General features: G+C 40.5%; 1 protein-coding gene across 2 annotated transcripts in view; it reads right to left on the reverse strand.

The window, feature by feature from the left end:
* The window catches only part of LOC126248594 (uncharacterized), a 43,468-nt gene extending 22,878 nt beyond the window's left edge, over nt 1-20,590 (reverse strand). Inside the window, exons 1-3 of one of the 2 annotated variants that reach the window (XM_049949717.1) lie at nt 20,428-20,590; nt 18,798-18,946; nt 17,647-17,746 (exon numbers count right to left, since the gene is read on the reverse strand). In XM_049949717.1, coding sequence (XP_049805674.1) covers nt 17,647-17,746; nt 18,798-18,884 — 187 coding nt within the window. In that variant the 5' untranslated portion in view covers nt 18,885-18,946; nt 20,428-20,590. Of the gene's footprint in view, nt 1-17,646; nt 17,747-18,797; nt 18,947-20,422 lie in introns of both variants that reach the window. The other variant, XM_049949718.1, reaches the window with a different exon arrangement.
* Nucleotides 20,591-24,769: the final 4,179 nt, after the last annotated feature.

Here is a 24,769-nt window from a genome sequence, read left to right on the forward strand (position 1 = left end):
AGTTATTTACTCTTGCATTTACTACTAGCTGACTGCTGTTTTCTACTATGGTGCCAACAATGAACATTACTCACTGCATTCTTGTTCATAATATTTAAATAAATTTACAATTTAAGAATGCTCAAAAACTAGAAGTACTAAAACAGTTCACCCTTTAAGTCAGAGCACATGCTATATTAGGAACAATACCGAACTATTTGCATAAATACACTTTTTATGTATACTGATTGTATAACATTGTGTATTTTATATTGCCAAATTTTTATTTCTATATGTTACTTATCTACATTGAGTACATAAAAAGTCCATAGTATTTTAAACTTCCCGGCAGATTAAAACTGTGTGCCGGACCAAGACTCGGGACCTTTGCCTTTCGTGGGCAAGTGCTCTACCAACTAAGCTACCCAAGCACGACTCACAACCTGTCCCCACAGCTTTAATTCCACCAGTACCTCGTCTCCTACCTTCCAAATTTCACAGAAGCTCTTCTGTAAAACTTGCACAACAAGCACTCCTGAAAGAAAGTATATGCAGAGACATGGCTTAACCACAGCCTGGGGCATGGTTTCCAGAATGAGATTAATCTGCCAGGAAGTTTCATATCAACGCACATTCCTCTGCAGAGTGAAAATCTCATTCTCCATACTAGTTGTTGTTGTTTTCAGTCTCAAGACTGATTTGATGCAGCTCTCCACGCTACTATGTACTGTGCAAGCCTCTTCATCTCCAAATAACTACTGCAACCTACACGCTACAGTGAAGTTGTCTGGTCACATGTAACAGGTCTAGGTGTAATCAAGTTAACCATTTGATGTTTTTACCAGCCTCCTGATTCTGATGTGATGGTTTTAGAGTAAGTGAAATAAAGTCTATGGTCAACAGCACAGAAATACCCAGATCATGTGTTATTAATTGGAGGTGACTTAAGCCTACAGAGTATAGACTTGGATGTCTATGGATTCATTGCAGGGGGCACAGATAGGCAGTCTTGCAAAGATCTTTGAAACACATTTTCCGAAAACTGTCTTGAGCATCTAATTTGATGGCCTTCACACAATGGAAATATTTTAGATCTTGTAGCTAGCTACAACCACGGCTGACCTAATCAACGGCATCAGTGTCAAGACAGGATATTTCTGCTAGAGAGAGCAGATAGACAGCTGTTAGCATCTCACTTAGACATTAGACAATGAACTGGCATTATTCAGTTCCAGTACAATGGATGTAGAGGTATTACGGGAAAAGTTTAAATGGATAGTAAATCATTCTCTTGAAAAGTATGTGTCGAGTAAATGGATTAAGGAAAGAAAATATCCACTGTGGTTTAACAATGAAATTCAAAAAATGCTGAGCAAGCAAGGCCTGTTGCATTCTTGGTTCAAAAGAGAATGTGCAAATGACCACAGGCCAACGGTAACAGAAATTGGTGCATCTCTAAAAAGACCAATTAAAATCGCTAAGTTGCTCTAAGGGTTCTATAGAGTCACCCATTGACCCGTCTGGTGTGTCAGAGGAAGAAAGCAAAAGTAAAGCCAAAGTTTCTAATTTGCATTTAAGAAATTGTTCATGCAGAAGAATTGTACAAACACATCATCATTTGACCATCGCACAGACTCCCGTATGGAGAAAATAGCAACAAGCCTCCTTGGCACAGACAAGCAATTGAAGGAGTTGAAAGCAAATAGGTTGCCAGGTCCTGAGAATTGCTATTCGGTTTTTACAAAGAGTCCCCTATGGCACTGGTCCCTTTCTTAGCTAGCATTTATCGTTAATCTCTCGCCCGATGCCATATGACTGGAAAAAAGTGCGAATGACTCCTGCATAGAAGGGTAAAAACATGGACCTGCGAAGTTACAGACCAATATCCCTAACATCAGTTTGCTGCAGAATCTTTTAACATATTCTCATTCAGAACATAATAAATTTCCTCCACAGGGAAAAGCTTCTGTCCACAAATCAGCATGGGTTTACAAAGCATTGCTTGTGAGAAACCCAGCTTGTCGTTTTCTCACATGATATCCTGTTAACTATGAATGAAAATCAACAGGTAGATTCCATATTACAAGATTTTCGTCAAGTTTTTGCCGCAGTACCCCAATTCTTACTGACAATGTAGGTACAAGCATACGGAATAGGCTCCCGGGTACGTGAGTGGCTTGAAGAGTGATAGGACCCAGTACGTTTTCCTCAATGATAAAACTGCTACTATGTTCCATACACACAAATGATCTGGCAGATAAGGGTAAACAGAAGTCTGCGGCTGTTGATGATGCTGTGGTGTGATTGTATGGTGTCATTGTCGAGTACAACGCAAGATCACTTAGACAAAATTTCTAATTGGTGTGGTGAATGGCAGCTAGCTCTAAATGTAGAAAAATCTAAGCTGATGCAGCTGATTAGGATAAACAAATCCATAATGTCCGAATACAGCATTAATAGAGTTTTGCTGGACACAGTCACTTCAATTAAATATCTAGGTGTAACACTGCACAGCAATATGAAATGGAATGAGCATTTAAGGGTTGCAGCCGGGAAGGCAAACAGTCAACTTTGATTTATTAGGAGAATTTTAGGAAAGTGTACATCTGTAAAGGAGACCATTTACGGAACAACAGTGCGACCCATTGTTGGGTACTGTTCAGTTGTTTGGGATTCACAACAGGTCAGATTGGGGGAAGAAATTGAAGAAATTCAGAGGCAGGATGCTAGATTTGTTACTGGTTGATCTGAACAGCATGCAAGCATTACAGAGATGCTTCAAAAAACCTCAGGGGGAAACACTGGCAGAAAAGGGACATTCTTTTCGAGGAACACTATGACGAAAATTTAGAGAAATGGTATTTGAGGCTGACTGCAGAACAATTCTACTGCTGCCAAAGTGCAGTATCCGGACATCTGGCTGAATATGACTTACAAGATTGTGGCACCCTCCATTGGTAATGCTGGAATTCAATATGGTGTTGGCCCACCCTTAGCCTTAATGACAACTTTCTCTCTCAAAGGCATACGTTCAATCAGGTGCTGGAAGGTTTCTTGGGGAATGGCAGTCCATTCTTCACGAAGCGCTGCACTGAGGAGGGGCCTGGCATGAAGCCTGTGTTCCAAAACATCCCAAAGGTGTTCTATACGATTCAGGTCAGGATGCCGCGGAGGCCAGTCCATTACAGGGATGTTACTGTCATGTAACCACTTCACCATAGGCTGTGCATTATAAACAGGTGCTCGATCGTATTGAAAGGTGCAATCGCCATCTCCGAATTGCTCTTCATCAGTGGGAAGCAAGAAGGTGCTTGAAACACCAATGTAGGCCTGTGCTGTGATAGTGCCATGCAAAACAACAAGGGGTGCAATCCCCCTCCATAAAAAACACGACCACACCATAACACCACAGCCTCCGAATTTTACTGTTGGCACTACACATGCTGGCAGATGACGTTCACTGTGCATTCACCTTGCCCACGCCTTGCCATCAGATCGCCACATTGTGTACTGTGATTTGTCATTCCACACAACGCTTTTCCACTGTTCAATCATCCAATGTTTACACTCCTTACACCAAACGAGGCATTGTTTGGCATTTACCGGCATGATGTGTGGCTTATGAGCAGCCGGTCGACCATGAAATCCAAGTTTTCTCACCTCCCACCTGTCGTAGTACGTGCAGTGGATCCTGATGCAGTTTGGAATTCCTGTGGGATGGTCTGGATAGATGACCGCTTATTACACATTACGAACCCCTTCAACTGTCCGCGGTCTCTGTCAGCCAACAGACAAGGTCGGCCTGTATGCTTTTGTGCTGTTTGTGGCCCTTCACGTTTCCACTTCACTATCACATCGAAAACAGTGGACCTAAGGATGTTTAGGAGTGTGGAAATCTCGTATGACCAAAGTGACGCCCATCACCTGACCACGTTCGAAGTCCTACTTATTCATCTTCTTCTGTGATTATTACCACCCACACATCCCTCCAATACTCAATTTGTGATCCTATGATGTCTCAGAATGTGTCCTATCAAATGACCCTTTCTACACTGGTTGTGCCACAAATATCTTGTCTACCAATTCCATTCTGTAGCTCCTCATATACACTCCTGGAAATTGAAATAAGAACACCGTGAATTCATTGTCCCAGGAAGGGGAAACTTTATTGACACATTCCTGGGGTCAGATACATCACATGATCACACTGACAGAACCACAGGCACATAGACACAGGCAACAGAGCATGCACAATGTCGGCACTAGTACAGTGTATATCCACCTTTCGCAGCAATGCAGGCTGCTATTCTCCCATGGAGACGATCGTAGAGATGCTGGATGTAGTCCTGTGGAACGGCTTGCCATGCCATTTCCACCTGGCGCCTCAGTTGGACCAGCGTTCGTGCTGGACGTGCAGACCTGGTGAGACGACGCTTCATCCAGTCCCAAACATGCTCAATGGGGGACAGATCCGGAGATCTTGCTGGCCAGGGTAGTTGACTTACACCTTCTAGAGCACGTTGGGTGGCACGGGATATATGCGGAGGTGCATTGTCCTGTTGGAACAGCAAGTTCCCTTGCCGGTCTAGGAATGGTAGAACGATGGGTTCGATGACGGTTTGGATGTACCGTGCACTATTCAGTGTAGGAGATCGCTCCCCACACCATGATGCCGGGTGTTGGCCCTGTGTGCCTTGGTCGTATGCAGTCCTGATTGTGGCGCTCACCTGCACGGCGCCAAACACGCATACGACCATCATTGGCACCAAGGCAGAAGCGACTCTCATCGCTGAAGACGACACGTCTCCATTCGTCCCTGCATTCACGCCCGTCGCGACACCACTGGAGGCGGGCTGCACGATGTTGGGGCGTGAGCGGAAGACGGCCTAACGGTGTGCGGGACCGTAGCCCAGCTTCATGGAGACGGTTGCGAATGGTCCTCGCCGATACCCCAGGAGCAACGGTGTCCCTAATTTGCTGGGAAGTGGCGGTGCGGTCCCCTACGGCACTGCGTAGGATCCTACGGTCTTGGCGTGCATCCGTGCGTCGCTGCGGTCCGGTCCCAGGTTGACGGGCACGTGCACCTTCCGCTGACCACTGGCGACAACATCGATGTACTGTGGCGACCTCACGCCCCACGTGTTGAGCAATTCGGCGGTACGTCCACCCGGCCTCCCGCATGCCCACTATACGCCCTCGCTCAAAGTCCGTCAACTGCACATACGGTTCACGTCCACGCTGTCGCGGCATGCTACCAGTGTTAAAGACTGCGATGGAGCTCCGTATGCCACGGCAAACTGGCTGACACTGACGGCGGCGGTGCACAAATGCTGCGCAGCTAGCGCCATTCGACGGCCAACACCGCGGTTCCTGATGTGTCCGCTGTGCCGTGCGTGTGATCATTGCTTGTACAGCCCTCTCGCAGTGTCCGGAGCAAGTATGGTGGGTCTGACACACCGGTGTCAATGTGTTCTTTTTTCCATTTCCAGGAGTGTATTATGTGATTTATAGTACTAATCAAAACCTCAGCATTTTTTCCCCCTTTCTTTTTTGTCTTTTGCAGCATCACATTTCAAAACCCTCTATTCTCTTACTGACTGAACCGTTTATTGTCCATGTTACACTTCCACACATGGCTACACTATACAAACACTTTCAGAAAAGCTTCGTAACACTTAATTCTATATTCAATGTTAAATTTCTCTTCTTCAGAAGCACTTTTCTTGCCATTAGCAGTCTATGTTTTACGTACTCTCTATTTTGGCCATAAGCAGTTATTTTGCTGGCCAAACAGCAAAACTTGTGTACTACTTTGAAGTGCCTCGGCCGTGAGCTAATTCTCTCAGTGTCACCTGATTTAATGTGACAATATTCCATTATCAGCGTTTTGCTTTCGTTGATGTTCACCTTATATCCTCCTTTCAAGACACTGTCCATTCTGTTCAACTGTTCTTCCAAGTCCTTTGCGCCTCTGTCAGAATTATGTCTTCATTGCCCAACATCGAAGTTTTTATTTCTTCTCCCTGAACTTCGAAATTTTTCTTTGGAATCGCTCAATGTACAGATGGGACAACATCAGGAATAGGCTACAACCCTGTCTCACTCCATTCTTAACCACTGCTTCCCTTTTATGTCCCTCAACTCGTAACGGCTGTCCGGATTCCGTAAAGTTTCAAATAGCCTTTCACTCCCTGTATTTTAACCCTGCTCCCTTCAGAATTTCAAGGAGAGTATTCCAGTCAAGACTGTCAAAATCTTTCCCTGGGTCTACAAATGTTATAAACATAGGTTAGCCTTTCCTTAACCCATCTTCCAAGATAAGTCATAGGGTCAGTATTGCCTTGTGTGTTCCTACATTTCTCCAGAATTCAAACTGATCTTCCCCGAGGTTGACTTCTACCAATTTTTCTGTCCTTCTGTAAGGAAATCGTGTTTGTATTTTGCAACTGTTGTGTACATAGTTCCACGTAGTCAGCGCGTACACAACTTTCCCACTAGAGCGTGGCCCGCTAAGCACAACAGCGCAGGCGCAGCGCTCGTCCGTCTCCGCACTACGAGATGGCGCTATCTTAGAGATGGACCAAATTCTGCTTCCTTCGATCCGCATATTAATATGTAACGCAGCCAATGAGATTGCTGCTAATGTAGAACCTTTTCTCCTCGCTGATCACACTCGCGCACTGATACCTGAAGGCTCGAGGTATTATAACGAGTGTACAGACCTCCGATTAGTCAGTCTGCATTTGTCTGCACCAGTCTGCAGTCAAGTTTCAGTCTGCGCCTAATAAGATTATCATATTCCTGCACATAGCCATGAAGAGAAATGTATAGACACTTTGTCAAGTATCAGAGATGTGAGAATAAGAGTAACGTACAAAGACCCAAAGGAACTTCACATTCTCAATTGTAAATAGCATCCAGAACCAAGTTAAGTTATTTTTATGCTTGTTATTATTTTAATAACTGTATTTGAAAATTAATCAAGTTCTGTTAAAAGTTGGTCACCGTCAATCTGCTACTCTAAGCGTGCAAGTGGCATTTCTATCGTCTGACCTAACGGCAGAAGATAAACACGCCACGATAAGACCACGAGACATATTGTTGACACTCGCCTACTTCGTTACAGCTACAAGTCAAATAATCTGATGGTGTGTGTACCGAAGGTCTTACAGTACGCACACCACAGCAACCTGACTTATTAAACAGGTATTTTGGTAATGTTCACACCTGTCAGCAGCTGCTCTCTCTGGAATTGGAATACTGCATTCTTCTTTAAAGTCTGAGGATATTTAACCTGTCTCAAATATCTTGCACACAAGATGGAAGTTTTGACATGACTGGCTCTCCTAAGTTATCATTAGTTCTGATGGAATGCCATCTACTCCAAGGACTTTGTTGCAACTTAGGTCTCTCAGTGCTCTGTCAAATTATTCTTGCAGTATCATAGCTCCCATCTCATTTTCATCTACATCCTCTTCGATTTCTTTAATAGTGCTGTCAAGTTCATCTCTCTTGTACAGACACTGTAGATCCTCCTTCCACCTTTCATCTTTCCCTTCTTTGCTTAGGACTGGTTTTCCATCCGAGTTCTTGATATGCACACAGCTACTTCTCTTTTTTCGAAAGGCCTCTTTGATTTTCCTGTAGGTAGCACCTATCTTTCCCCTATTGAAACATGCTTCTAAATCTTTACATTTGTCCTCTGGCCATTCCTGCTTAGCCAGTATGCATTTCCTGTCAATCTCATTATTTAGATATTTGTACCCCCTTTCACCCGCAAAGGATTTCTACGAGGCCTTGCCTTTCTACCTATCTGATCCTCTGCTGTTTTCACTATTTCATCTCTCAAAGCTACCCATTCATCATCTACTGTATTCCTTTTCCTGTTCTGGTCAGCTGTTGCCTAATGCTCCCTCTGAAACTTTGAACAAACTCTGGTTCTTCCAACTTATCCAGGTGCCAGCACCTTTATTTCCAACCTATTTCCAATTTCTTCAGTTTTAATCTACAGTGCATAACCAATAAATTGTCGTCAGGGTCCACATCTGCCCCTGCAAATGTCTTACAATTTAAAATCTGGTTCCGAAATTTCTGTCTTACCATATAATCAATCTGAAACCTTCTGGTGTCTTCAAGTCTCTTCCACATATACAACAAGTTTGGGTCCCTCTTGCCTTCAATAATGTGTTAGGTATGCTGTTCATAGTAACTAACTCACATTAATATTTTCTTATTCAATACTAAAATTATTCCTGCATTACCGCTATTTGATTTTGTATTTCCCAGACCAGAAGTCCTGTTCCTCCTGCCACCAAACTTCACTAATTCCCACTATATGTAATTTCAACCTATCCATTTTTCTTTTGAAATTTTCTAACCTATCTGCCCAATAAGGGATCTGAAATTCCATCCTCCAATCTGTAGAATGCCAGTTTTGTTTCTCCTGGTGACAACATCCTCCTGAGTAGTCCTCACATGGAGATCCGAATGGGGGATTATTTTACCTCTGTAATATTTTACCCAAGAGGAGGCCATTATCATTTAAACATACAGTAGAGCTGCATGCCCTGGGGAAAAACTGCAGCAGTAGTTTCCTCTTCCTTTCAGTTGTTCACATTACCAGTACAGCAAGGCCATTCTGGCTTCAAATGGCTCTGAGTACTATGAGACTTAACATCTATGGTCATCAGTTCCCTAGAACTTAGAACTACTTAAACCTAACTAACCTAAGGACATCACACAACACCCAGTCATCAAAGGCCGTTCTGGCTGATGTTAAAGACCAGATCAATCAATCATCCAGACTGTTGTCCTTGCAACTACTAAAAAGGCTGCTGCCCCTTTTCAGGAAACACATGTTTGTCTGGCTTCTCAACAGATACCCATCTGCTGTGGTTGCATCTATGGTACAGCAATTTCTATCACTGAAGCACACAAGCCATATCACCAACAGTAAGGTCCATTGTTGAAGAGGGGAGGGATTTAATTCACTTTTCCTTTTATTTCTTCTCAACTGAATTCTCAGTGGCAAAGAAGTTTTATCTGGAGGATGCATGTTTTCAACACTTATGATAATCATTTCATATACAGGTGATTACTTGTTATACAGGGCAGAGAAAAATTCACGCACGTTGATATCACAGCACGATTCCTCACATACTTGCAATACAAAAATGTCTGTCACAAAATTTCATCCTGCACATATTTTTGGCAGTAAATGGGTATTACAGATTGACAGTCACACTGTAATCATATTCATGGTGTCAGCATATAGGCATAGTGCTGTGCAGCTGGTATTGTTTATGAGGTTGGGGGTTCGATTCTGTTCGAAGCACATTTGTTTTCATTTGCCATTTTCATTCTGCCATATAATACTGTAGAATACACCATTTCTTAAGCCACATATATCCAACATTTACATAGTACAGTGACTTGTAACAGTGAACATAACAAAAACATGATCAGACAAGTCATAATTGGATAGCTGAAACAAATTACCAGTCACACGATAAAACAATTACAAAAACAACAACAATTTTGCGATGCTAAAGATGATTGCACTCAACATCTACTAGTCATTTATACTACATGCAATACATCCACTCAGATGTAACACATTAGCAACCTTTGACAATAATAATTTCCATTTACAAATGACAGAGCACAGCAGTCAGTCATCCTTTTTTGCAGGTTTTATTTGGCAAATTTAGATTTTGGCTAGTGCCCAGCCATTATCAATGCATTATTTCATAGTATCAATGCATGTCAGTCCCCTGTTGTTCGAGCGTCACCATTCTTTCAAGACTACTCTTGAAAGAACTAACAGACATCCGATCAACAGGGAACTGACATGCATTGATACTATGAAATAAAGCATTGATAATGGCTAGGCACAAGCCAAAATCTAGATCTGCCAAATAAAATGTGCAAAAAGGGACTGCTGATTGCTGTGCTCTATCATCTGTAAATCATATCACAGTCACTGAGCGCACCCACATTCCTAGTGGAAGGTAATCTGATGAATAATTTCCATAGTAATGACCACATGATGTACACAAAAGAATACACTGCCCTCAGAGCAGATGCTCAACGCTATCCCCCTGCAGCTCCGAACATTGCACGACCTGCTGTGTCACACAGCTGTGATCTCTTCACAACATGGCTGCATCCAAAGATACAAGAGCAATATGAACATGTGCTACCAGTTCTTCCACAGGCCCCGACGGAGTATAATACTTTTGCTCCTTCAAGTGTCCCCCCAGAAAAAAAATTCAGAGGACTTACAGGTCATCTGCAGACAGCATCCAGGTATTGCATTAAAGAATAATGATAAGAGTGCAACTTATGCTTGTACAGCACATCAACAACTATGCACTGTGAGACACGCAGCTACCTTGCTACACTACGTATACTTTGCTGGCATTCTTGATGTTTAACCTACAGAATAGCTTCCTCAGTAGCTGGGGTACGGGGAGTCCATGGACGACCTCTATCACGTGATAGTGGAAGGAGGGAACCTGTCTCCCAAAGACGAAGCTCCACATGATGAAACACATATTTATCTGGACGATTTTGACCAGTACATCTAGGAACATATTCATGAGCAGCAACACTAACCCGGTTATCAGCTGCATAATGGACCAGAAGCATATCCACATATTCATTGTTTGTGTATGCCATACACCTGCCACACTGTTTTAAAATAACACAAGAAGAAAATACGATATGTGTACGAATACACATGGAGTCTGTCACGGGCACGTTACTCTACAAGCTACTAGTTCCTGTCTGGTGAACAGTGCATACAGCACAAACCCATCATTACTTGCAGCACGCTGTTCCACTTTACATGCAGCGCCTTTCTTACAGCCTCTGTCCTGCAGATTCATCCAGACACTGCTAATTGTGAAAAGTGCTTTTTTTTTAATTACACTGTTTCCCTAATGGTAATGGACAAGATGTTTCTACATTTCCATCAATTATAATAATGACGACAATGATATTAACGCGTGGAGATAAAAAACAGCAAGTGGTTATCAGAATCAATGTTGAAAGGCATAATTAGTGGTTCGATGGTAATAATACACACACACACACACACACACACACACACACACACACACGGTAGATGAGTTTGAAAATTATTTGAAAGCATGTTGCTAGCCCTACTGGTGATGTAAGGCCCTAACGAATTGTAATGGACCAGAACGTGGCAAGAATAACAGTTCATACTAATCGATGGAACCACTGTGGGAAAGTACACAGAAAACAAGTCTGGAATCTAGTAGACACAGTAGTGCGAAATAATTTGTGCCCACGACATGCAAAAGACTTTTTTAAAAGCTGAGCAATGATATCAACTGTAAAACTTCCTGGCAGATTAAAACTGTGTGCCCGACCGAGACTCTAACTCGGTCGGGCACACAATTTTAATGTGCCAGGAAGTTTCATATCAGCGCACACTTCGCTGCAGAGTGAAAATCTCATTCTGGATATCAACTGTACTTACATTTCTGTGTTCATAGTACATAAGTGAAAATGTTTTGTAGAAGACCAACTGTAATCACTGTATGACGATTAAGACGTCGGATACCGTACCACAAAGACTACATTCACCAAATAAAAACAAATGTGTGTCGATCCAGAATCAAACCATTGACCCCCTGCATAGTAACCCAAAATACTTTGCACTACACCAACTGCACAGCACTACTACATGCTGACAGAGGCTGACATGTGATTACAGTGATGCCAGATTGCTAATCTGTGACATCCATTTACTGCCAGAAACATGCGGAGGACGAAACTTTACAAGAGACGTATTGCTTGTACATGAGGAATCGTGCAGCGAAGTATGAGTGCATGAATTTTTCTTCACCCTCTGTAATTTATCCTAACAATTTACAGATTCCTTAAAAAACAGTAAGCCCACTGTTCACTGACTATAACAAGCTACTCACTATTGCATATAATGTGCTCTCACATAGCAATGTTTTATGTTTTTAGCTGTCTCACAGCATGGGTGAGGTTTCTGTATGAGAAGTGAATTCAGCACTAGTATGGTGACAAGATGTGTACACTATTACAATGGGCAATTCAAAAAGTTCAGAAAGTGATCATACCATGGACACGGGGTGAATTTATGGATGATGCACAATGGTGAGAGGCCATACTGTGTTGTTCAAAAAGCAACATGCTTTGTCTTATAGACAATCATCACATAATCAATTCACTAAACTATAATCATACCAAAAAACTGGCACTTATTTTTCTTTGACCACTAAAGGTGCAAGCAGTCAATTAGGGTATGGCAGCTGGGGCATAAGCCCTAGGCATGTTTTGTGAGGGTGAGCGAAAGGAAGAAGTGGTAAGCTCTTGCTAGGTAAACATGGTCCCTATCACACAAATCTCTCCACTACCTTCTATAGCTGTTGCTATATGGAAATACGGAAGCATCCGATCCCACCCGTCGGCTTTGACCCATGACGTCACAAATATGGCGGAAACGACCATAAACGACAATTCCAATATGGCGGATATAAAATCGTTGCATACGTATCATAAAGACGAAAATACATCGAAAAAAAAAAAACACACACACGTTTCACAAAAAGCCTAATGATTCTAACGGGACAAGCGTGGGAAATTGGGGGTTTTTGGGTGAGGAGAAACTAAATATAAACAAATTTAGCCACCCACCCCCATACAAAACCACGCAAGACGATAAAAAAAAAAATTGACATCACAAAACTCACCAAATACCACAAAACACATTATTATCTGGAATCAGAAACTTCCCTTGACCTATATAGATCTACAGTAGCTCCCGATCTCATAAATTGGGATCGAACACTTCCCTTGACCTATATAGCTCAACAGCAGCTCCCGATCCCATCTCCCAATGCAAAAATCAAAATACACTGCAAAACATTACGAAAAAACACTTCCCTTGACCTACATATATCTACAGCAGCTCCCGATCCCATAAATTGCGATCGAACACTTCCCTTGACCTATATAGCTCAACAGCAGCTCCCGATCCCATCCCCCAATACAAAAACCAAAATGCACCGCCAAACATTGAGATTGAACACTTCCCTCCAACTATATAGCTCAACAGCAGCTCCCAATCCCATAAATTAGAATCGACCACTACCCCTGACCTATGTAACTCAAAAACATCTCCCAATACGAATACCAAAACCAACCTTCACAGCCATAAATTTCAATGAAACACTTTCCTATACCCCAAAACACAACACATACGCCAAAAACAAAAAAATGAGAACTTACCACAAGAAAGTTCCAGCCCCACAAACTAGATTGGCCATCACACGCACGCACACACACACACACACACACACACACACACAAAAACTAGATTGGCCATCACAATCACACACACACACACACACACACACACACACACACACACACACACCCACCTCAACCCCCTCCCCTCCCCAACCCCAAAATAAAAAACCCATAAACAAAAACCAAATGCAACATAAAAAACATCTCAATCACACACTACAACTCAACAAAAACTTCAACAAAATAGATCCTTCACAACTAAAACAAAAAACAAACACACTCCCCCTCTCCCCCCCCCCCACCTTAACAAACACTATACAACAAAATAAACCACCCACCCCACCCTCAACCACAGCCACCCACCCACCTACCCAGCCCACCCTAACTAACCACTTTCGGCCTATACATTTTACCCACAGCCCTTAAGAAAACCCGAACAATACAATAGCCCTCTGGGACACTCTTCCGCCAACAGTACTCATCTAAATGAGACTGAAGGTTGGAAGAGCGCCTCTTCCCCCTCCCAAGAACTGACGTAACCGCCCCCCACATCCCCTCTATTGTATTAGTACAAGCCCCTGTCTCATAATTCTTAAACTCTAAACTATGGTTCACTACTAAATGATTAAATCCCCCTCTCACCCAACCCCCTATAAGAAGAAAAAGCATCAGAAACTATTGTGGACCCCGGCTCTATATATTCCTCAATTAACCCCACTAATTCAGCCTTCGACCTCCATTCCACAACCCTAAAAACACATTCGGAACCCCCACCCCCCGGAACAACAGCCCCCCACACCCAAAGACCAGCCACAGACTTCCCCCTCCCATACTTCCTTTTCCCAAACTGTGACTCGTCCACCTCCACAACCACCCCATGGCCCCCCAACCTTACCCCCGTACTTAATAAATTCCGAACACACTTCACGACAAAAGGAATACCAATCTAAAACAGTCCTCTCACTCACACCAGTCTCATGCGCGCAAAAACTCTGTGGGAATCTATAACAAAAATAATATGTAACAAGCACAATCTCACGCATGCCCAACCTAGACTTCTCGAACCAGGTACCGCGCCGTATGGAACGCCATACGTCATCTTTGCGACAGCGCCACATGTAACCGTCCATGGTCCGAGAGGCCGGAACTTTAACCAATTTCATTGGTTCATGGCACACACCGCACTTCACGACCTCGGCAATTAAGCCAAATAGCTGTAGGAATTTAATCAGCTCTAAAGCTGTGTCCCCCATCATAGCCCTCAACCGAGAACTATTAATCTTGTCTTTCATATCCATTCCTGAACAAAAAACCACAACCGATTACACTTAATAACAAACCCACCCGACGTACAGCAATCATCACTACATTAACCACCACACAAAACCGTTAACTCACTGATACAAATTCCGCTTCAAAAATACGCACGCAGCACTCACCACTGAGCAACAGCAAACTGAGCCCAACACACCAAACAAACGAAAACCATGAACATACCACCAGAGGGCACAACAAACAACAACACGACGACATCTACAAACACGCCACACTCACAAACCAAACTCCGCGCCGTAATGACGTCACACACCACAACACCCTTACGTCACAGGTCAAAGCCGACGCGTGAGATCGGGCATTTCTGCAGACCAATAGTAGTGTGAGACATGTAATCTATATTCCAATTCTCTCCAAAGGTGTTGCAGCACTGCAGATGAAACATACATGATGGTGCAGGTCTGGTATATTATGAAATGTGATCTGGTACATTTGATTCTTGACAAACCCTCAACAGAAAAACATCAAGTGGGGTAATGTCTGGACTTCTTGGGGACCAATACAGTGGATAATTAGACTCCAGCTGACACAAACGAGTCACACAATGACTCAAAAAGTGCAATAAAAACTATGTAATGCTAGTTGCCGTTAGTGTGACATCCTCATACACTCACTGTACAAGGTGAGCCATGATGCTGAACTCTTCAAAGACATTGCTGAAACTGTGTGATCCCCTCATCTGGACACACAACCACAGCAGCTCATGCACATACCAAGTGCAGCTATTCACAAGAACGTAATAGCAGCCTCAAGAACCTCATGAAGTATTGCTAACTTCTTTGATTTACCAACAGATTTAAATGCACATTACCCACTAACTAATTATGCATCACCTTCAATCCCAACAGGAATATGTCATGGCAATACACTGTTTGTATCGAAGCAAGGGTATCATAATTGTCTTCACTCAGTTTTAATACATCTAATGAGTTTCAAAGTACCTTAAAAGTTAAAAAAAGGACTGTACAGAGGCAGTTCTTATTCATTAACAAGAGTCACTACTTCTAGCATCTACTTACGTTCACATAAATATTAAAGCACAGAAAGATACTATTTTTCAAAACAGTACCTTCACAAATACAATGCTGACTTTAGCTTATTTACATGTGATTATAACTAAATACAAGGTGCCCGCATTATACATATAACAATATAAAACATAATAACTTGAGGATTAATTGATGTATTTATTGACAGTATGTTCCTATAAGTATGGGAACTCATAATCTTTATTAACACACCCTACACCCTGATATGCAGACCAATAGTAGTGTGAGACATGTAATCTATATTCCAATTCTCTCCAAAGGTGTTGCAGCACTGCAGATGAAACATACATGATGGTGCAGGTCTGGTATATTATGAAATGTGATCTGGTACATTTGATTCTTGACAAACCCTCAACAGAAAAACATCAAGTGGGGTAATGTCTGGACTTCTAGGGGACCAAGCAGTCGATGGACTACCTCTCCCAGACCAACAATCCTGGGACCCACAATTCAATAAATACCTCACAATGTTCACAAAATGGTATGGTGCGCCATCTTGTTGAAATATCATGTCACGATGTACCAGTGTAAAAAGACTTTAGCTCCCCCAGAGAAACCACATAGAACACCTGCTGTGGAGTCCATATGGATAATAATGAGCGTTCACATAAACAAAGCAGTTACCAACTGCTGCAAGCAAACACACAATATATTGTAATAAAATAAGAAGCATAAAAGAAATTTAATTTCTTTACCGGTTTTGGGCACTTAAGAGCCTTTTTTCAGAAGGCCATGCCTATCGCATTATTTGTGAGTATCATATAAAGTGCATACAGCACAATGCCATGATCCTAAAAAATATATGCAGGGGCAATAAATATTACAATACTGAACCCATTAACGCAATAAGAGCTCTTAGATGCCTACATGTAGTTTGGTGTTTGCATAAAACTAGTACAAAGAAGTGAAACAAAAATAACATGCTCTTTAAAATATTGTATTAATGGATTAAGTATTGTATTACTTATTGCTCCTGCATATCTTTTTCAGGGAAATACGGAAGCATCCGATCCCGCCTGTCTGCTTTGACCCATGACGTCACAAATATGGCGGAAACAAAAACAAACACACACACTTTCCACAAGAAGCCTAATGACACTAACGGGACAAGCGCGGGAAATGGGGTGTTTTGGGTGGGGGGCAAACTAAATATAAACAAATTTAGACGCCTTGCGTAGCTACAACGTGTAAGTGAAGACAGCCATGCATGAATACCCACCCACCTCCCCAGGGGTCGTAACCCCTGCAACCCATAGAAGATAAAGATGCTTCAGTAGCTGATTAGTGTTTTTTATCTTTTTTTTTAAAGATCTCACGGGATAGAACGAACAGATCAGAAAGATAAATATAATAAACTAAAACAGAAATTGGAGGAAACAGATAATTAAAATAAGTAATAAGTGTTTTTAAATTAAAAAAAAAAAATCTCACGAAATAGAACGAACAGATCAGAAAAGTAAATAAAATAAGATAAAACAGAACTGGAGACAGCCACACTCAAACCAAACTCCGCGCCGTCATGACGTCACACACGACAACACCCTTACGTCACGGGTCAAAGCCGACGCGTGGGATCGGACGCTTCTGTCGACCCTTTTTCAGGACCACAGCATTGTGCTGATTGCATTTTAGTACTGACACTCGCAAATAATGTGATATGTGTAACCTTCTGAAGGAGGTCACGAAGTGCATGAAACCAGTACAGAAATTAAATTTCTTTCATGCAAATGGTTGCTTATTATTTCATTAAATACAACTACAATTGCTGAGGATGGATAAAATACTAAACAACACCTTTTGAGATAGCATACTTGTAGAAGAAAACTGTCAACAAATATCTCAATTATGTCTCAAATAACTACCTTTTTATATTATACGTTTAAAGCGGACACCCTGTACTAAATTATTGGGTGACCTAATTTGTTGTTATACAGATTTTTGTACTACTTATAATATGATATTAACTTACATCCTCTGACATCCGTCTCAAATAATGGTGAATATAGCTGGGTTGATTCCCCACCACTCATCATATATGCAATCAGTGTAATTAGGACAACACTGAAGGACTGGAAACAGAAACCATATCAGTACACATGAACAGTTACTTTTGATGGCACATATAAAGTGGAAACTCATTACGCACAACTTAATTTAAATCGTGTAAACACATCATTACAGTCTGTGGGTATTGTTATAGATCGCTTCACATTTTTTAATATGTCTTGAAGAAACATAATTTACACCTTACTTCATCAGTATACAGCTATGTATGTGCACTGCCATCCTATGACTATAGTGCTCATCACAAGCATAAAACAATCTCAACAGTCAAACATAAATTTTCTATTGTATGAGCTCTTGGAAAGCAAGTAACTTTTAAAGTACAAAAAACAGGGAAAGACTCAGGTGCTCCCCAGTTTGGATAACTGAATGTTTTTCACACACAGTGACACACAACTTTAAGATAGTAATCTGAGTGCTTTTGTTCAATAAATGTATACAGCTAAATCAAAAGGGACTACATATTAAAAGTGATCCCAATGATTTTAAACAATTAGAACTTTATGACCAAGAATATTTCATAAACATTTGACAACTCACATCCACTACATGGCAACCAATGTAGAGAACATTGCACTTACACAAAAACTATGCCACCACATAAATCCATATCACCATACATATTTTTCTTCCACAGACATTATTTTGCTTATAGTGAGAAAACACTACTTAGCTTCAAGTAATATAATTTTAACGTAATTTGAATTCCACACAGTGCGTTACAACTGTCCCAGGAATGCTTTTATTCAGTTGTTATATGCACTACAATGAAAGACTTTTGTATGTCTTCCAAAATGCTAGCTTTGAGGTCCAAGAAGCATTTACCTCAACAAACAATGAGCAGTAACTGTTATAATAAAATGGACACACTGTGAACAAATGAATAAGTTCATTTTCTTTTTCTGACAAGTACAGATGTCTATCAACATCATAGATTACAGCTTCAAATTTCTATCCATAATGAATTTATCCATGGGAAATTCCACTTTGATCAAAAATACAAATTAGATCAATACATGCAAAATGTGTCACAGCATCTACGAGTCAAACACTTACTGCAGTATAAGCTGCAACCATGTAGGTTCCAACTTTGACATTGCTGTTCCATATGCAAGGAGACCAACATGATCTTATGGCAACCATCCTTGTTCCAAATATTCAAGGGATATCAGGATTTGACAGCAACAAAAAGGCAGCAGCTGGTGCTAAAATAGAAAAATAATTATTTTTTTTTATATCATGCATGAATTTGATATCTAAGTTTATGGGGTAGTTTAATACTTCCATGTTACTCAAAAATAGCATTCTATGAATTGATTACAAAGCACTGTATGCAAAGCAAGAATGAAGTTTAAACAACATGATGTCACAGATGAAACAACTACGTAAACTACAGTAAACTGGCAATTAACTCTTATCTATTAACTATTGCATACGCGCCTATACTGAATATTGACAAACCACATAAAATTCAAGTGCACTTTTGCAGGCGGGGTACAATGTAGCGCGCCAACTGCATTACTTTACTCACGTTACTTCTAGAATTTTTGTTATACCATGCCCATAAATTGTTGTAACGGTGATCCTACAACTCAAAAATTAACGCTCCGCCGTCGGGCTAAAATAACCTTCTGTCTTAAGGTGATTCTAATCGAAGGTTCAAATTACTTCGCACTGTAGTACTGGCATACTACACAAGGTACAATATAATTTTGTTATTAGGTAGTGAATGTAAGATATGTCAAACAATGACGACGAACATAATTTACTTCAACACTTTCGTAAACGCAATCTTGAATATAAGAATATGAACCGTGTACCTTACATGTCTCCAGTTCTTCAACCCTAATTCGAATTGATTTGTCAATATGAAGTGGTTCCCTATTAGCCACAGATGTAAACATATCTGTGGGCCAGCTGCCGCAAGGTGCACATGCATCTCTCTGCCCCGCGCAATGTGCACATTTACAAACACACAATACATAGTACCTTAGGCAGGCAGATACACGCATGTAAGTCAACCATCGCGAATAACATACTATCACAACGTATTTCATAAAGCTACAGTGGCACGACAACTGTGAAAAACAACATACTACCACAACGTATCTCATAAAGCTATAGTGGCTTGACAACTTCTGCCAACACGAACTGCTAATAAATAAAATATATGCCTGTATCTTTTGTCACCGGAGTAATGAGTAGGATTATACACGAAAGGTCAGTAGAAACAGAACTTAACTCTTTTAGTTCAAAAAAATCCATGGCCTTAATGAGATATCTCGAAGTACAAAAACATTTTTAAAAATCACTGTCACTTTACGCAAATACACGAGATTTTTCCGACCAAATGAAAACAGTTACTTTCAGATGAAGGAGAGATTTCGCAAGGGGGCATTTTAAGGACTAGTAAACAACACTGAAGAACGGAGTGCAACGTGTAACAACTCTTGTAATGTCAAGCAACGCTGGTTTTTTCATGAACGTGCATAATAACCTCTTCCACATATTTTACAATCGGCTAACATTATTCTAATTGTAGACGAACATTATAATTCACGTTGTTTCGGAAACACAAAGATTTCTACATTCAGTGCATTTCAACATCATTATTGTGGACTGTCAGGCATATTTTGAATTTTTTCAGAAGTTATCCGATGTCTCAATTTCTGCTAATAAACCTCACCTTAGTATAATAGGCAGCGGCAATAGACACACTCGTAGCAATGTTTCACTCATCAGCTGGCTCCACGATCCATCCAAATAATTGTATTCATCTCAACATTATCCTAACAGCAGAAATCAACAAAACAAGGCAACGCCCTGGCCTAACGGATTCAAGCATTCCGACGACGTAAACACCAGAGAAGTAGTATATGAGAAACTGCGCGTGTAGATAGAAATATAATCGCTGACTTCTGTCGAGTCAGTTCAATTGAAGGTGAAAAATACAGTCGTGTAAGACGTTATTTGCTAAGTAGGAAAAACAGAATAGATTAGCTAACCAGGCTCTATGTATTCCCTTATAAATACTGTTTGATGTGTATGTTTGCGCCAGAAAATAAATGCCTGTGTTTTCAAATGTTTCATTTCCCAGCAATTTGCGGTACAAAACTGATCAAGGAAATCCGTTATAAAGTTGGCTTTGACCACTAATAGGCTTAATACTTCTTAGTTTTTATACTATATTTCGCCTTTTTGTGTCATGGATGGTGTCTCATAACCTCACTTTCACAGTTCGGTATTGGACAAAGTGAATCGATATCGTGTTGATTTTCCGTCTTGTGTGAACCGTCACTAATTGATGGTAACATTGGCAGGCCGTCCGTTCCACCCCATCTAGTATGAACTGGTCTCTAACGACATCATGTGGTAACAAAGGAGGTTAACCTATTTTCAAAGCGTCCTCACATGTTACAGTAGTAGATTTTGAGCTTTTGTCTCCTCTCAATGTTTATTTATTCTGTGCTTTGTTTTAGTGGAACTCTGAAAATGTTTCATGACAGCTTGGATATTTCTCCATGAGTGTTCTTCCAAAAATAGGCAACATATTCGAAAACAAAAATTATTTATGGTTTACAGTGCCTAGGGGTAGCTGCACAAACTCTGTTCTTAGAATAATTCTGGAAACGCGTTGTACTAGTTCGAAATAACGGTTAGCTGATGTATAAAGATCGACGAGTAGTCAAAAATAGCTATACAACTTTACATTAATGATGAGATTTTTCAGAATTAGTTCCCGGCAAAATAAGAAGAGATAAACAAAGATGTTGTCACCATTCGTTTGAAGAACAGAACGACTCATAATTTTTAACTAGACTGTGAGCCAGTTGTACAAGCTACCAGCTAAACTCTGTTCTCAGAACAACGTGGGACACGCGTTTTACAAGTGTGGAATAATGCCTAATAGGAGTAGAAACTCGAGGTAAGTTAATTGGCGACATTGGCTCGGTTAGCAAAGTCATCTGGAGAATAATTTTGATAAGTAGTCAGAAACAACTATAGAATTTGCGCGTAGTTACAAGATTTTGCGGATAGTTAGAATGAAATGAGATAAGAAAGTGACGTTGGCCCAATTATTTTGAAGTATATGTGGACTCAGAATTTATAACTACTTTTTCTCTAGTAGAGGAAACTGACCTTAGCTTTTCGATCTTGTAAATGAGGGATTGGATAATATGATACCACGAATCTGGAGCTATGTTTCAGCTTAATTCTGCTATTTACTGTATGTATAGTACACAACGTTAACTGAGACATACGTTTTTCCTTACCAGAATTTCAAGGAGAATATCTGGTAGTGTTATTTGTAAATAAATTGAGTACGTGTCAATTTGCGCTAAAAGAGTCTAGAATGTATCTCCTGTCCAACATTCCCGTGTCCCTGTGTAACCAATGCTACAGTATTTAGCAATTCATCTTTTAATTTAGAAAAATCATGCTACATAGGCCTAAGCAATACTAAAACAACCCTATTTGAAGATAATTACAGTTGGACCGAATATTCCGACCTTTTTTCTTACCTCGCCAATGATAAAGGTAGTTTCTAATGTTCCCACAGTGACAGTATTTTGATAGCAGATAATGTTATTCCCTTTACAAGTTATACTTTCTGTAAAGAGGTCAACAGTATTGGAACAACCTTCTCTTATTTTGTTGAAGTAGTACAACGACAGGCTCATTAATGCTGAAAAGAAACAAAACTGTATCTCACCTTGCATCACTTTCATCCTTACTGCTGTTAGGATTATATATTATGAACCATATGGACTATATTTTTTTACATGTGTCCTGAAGAATATGTGTTCCAATATTGATCCAAATCAATGAATTGGCAGTGTTTCCTATAATGACTACGACTGATGCTGACCTACACAAAAAATTAAGTTGTCAACTGGTTGTCTCACATAATTTTCCCTTCAGAAATGACTTTTCCATCAATGAATCAGCTGCTTCTGAATTTCAGATATTTCTTCTGCAGATTTCGTTCTGTTTCTTGGAGATTTAGACTAGATTGATAGTGACAAGGCGACAACCAGCAGTACAAGTTTTAGTCTAAGAATCCACTATTTAACTTGCCCTTGCACACATCTAATTTTCAAGCACACAAGAATAAACTGCTACTGCACAGAGTACTTTTTCAATATAGCTCCATTCCTCCGAATATTTGTTACTATACAGTGCTCCTTATAAAAATGAAAACACAAGGTAGTGAAATTATGGTTTAATCTACCGTACATGCTATGTATTTTATGTCATTTGTGGGGCAGCTCAATGACTTTCACACATTTTGATTTTAAAATGACATTGTTACAGAAACAATAAAACTATATATATGATAAAATATATGTATGTCTTGTTTCCTTAAGCACAAAGTGCCATATACAGCTTGCAGTTGTAATTGTAAGGGTCTATTTGAAAATCTACAACAGTGTGTTTTTTATAGTTTGCAAGAAATGGCTTCCAAAATTTTTACAACATTCATATTTCTGACATTCTCCAGACGCTGTTATATGTAGAAGATCCCACAGGGCAATGGATTCAATTTTTTATGAAATAGCTTTTGTGAGTCTTGCCTGAGTATTATATGGTTAAAGTTACTGGTATACTAACTGACAAAAAGACAGGGAATAACATCTCAGAGTTGTCAGCAGATATGTTTCGGTCAATTATCCCTTAGTTGTCAAGGAATGAAAGACACTCCAAAATACCACATACTATAGAGTAACACTTTCACTTAAAAATTTAATTTCAAAACCTTTACTGCAGTATGTAGAATTATAATAATCACAGGAGCTGTAGCATTATGTGTCATACAGCTTTTGATGCTGGCAAGTTAGCTTAATTTGATATGCATCAAAACTCTGTTCTCTCAAATATTGTACTGTACATTACACAAGATTTATGTTCTGTGCACTGAACACCACCAGTCTGAAACCCATATTGCTTTTGCTAGTCATAATATTTCCTTGTTTATTTGTATGAGAGTCATACTTCTGCCTCAACTGTCCACCTAAACATTTTCCGGTTTTTTCCTGAAATCTGCATGAAAAAGTTCGGGAATTGAAAATCTTACATTCTTTTACCCGTTTTTTCCGTTAACAAGTATCTCTCACTGGCTAAATAACATACAGCGTGCGGCGCATAAATCCAGACAAATTTCAATCTGAATTTCCCGCCATATCGTAGTTCCGCCAGAGGTCGCGGTTAGCGTTCTTGAAAGCCATAGGCATCTAGTAAACTGTCAAAACCTCAAAATGGATGAGATGCTGCAGACAAGTGTGGAGTACAACCGAACAGCCGCGATGATCGAAAGTCTTCGCGACAGGTATTCGCCCATTGAAATAGTTCGATTCTTTGGATACCTGAGATAAACTGCTTACGATATTTTGGCCAATTATAATGCTTCAGAGAAGTTTGGGAAAGGTTCCACTAACTTGGCGAGGAAACCTCATTCGAGGAAACTGCAGCAGTCATCGAAAAGGCTCAGGCACCAATTTCTCAGGACCTGGGGCAATTGCTAAGGAAATTGGCGTCGCTATAGAATGTCAGCGAGTGAAAAATGAGTCGGATAGCAGAAGAGGACCTCATACGGGCTACTTAATCTAAAACTGGCTCTTGGATAACACTGACATGTTTTGGTCAAAGGAGTTCAGGCCCCCTCGACTGCTATGTTTGGAATTTAGTCGAAAGAGTTACCAATAAGATGAGGCACCCTAATGTTTCATCTCTATGCACTGCTATCAAAGCAGCATTCACGAATATGGACAGTGCTGTTTTAAAGAGTGTGTACGATCGCTTCAGGACAAGATTGGCGTGGTCATTACAGCTGAAGTTGGATACATTGAGTAATGTTACTCTTGAAACATACCACTGCTGATATGTAAAAGTATTTTCATTTTCGTATGTGTTGTGTTTTAATGAATTTGCTTTTATAAAAGTTTCATTTGTCCAGATTTAAGTGCTGCGTCCTGTATATCTGCTTTTTTACTTAACTGTGTATAAGATAAGAGTGGTGTGTTATATGT

This window comes from Schistocerca nitens, chromosome 3 (assembly GCF_023898315.1).
Source record: "Schistocerca nitens isolate TAMUIC-IGC-003100 chromosome 3, iqSchNite1.1, whole genome shotgun sequence".
NCBI classification, from domain to species: Eukaryota; Metazoa; Arthropoda; class Insecta; order Orthoptera; family Acrididae; genus Schistocerca; species Schistocerca nitens.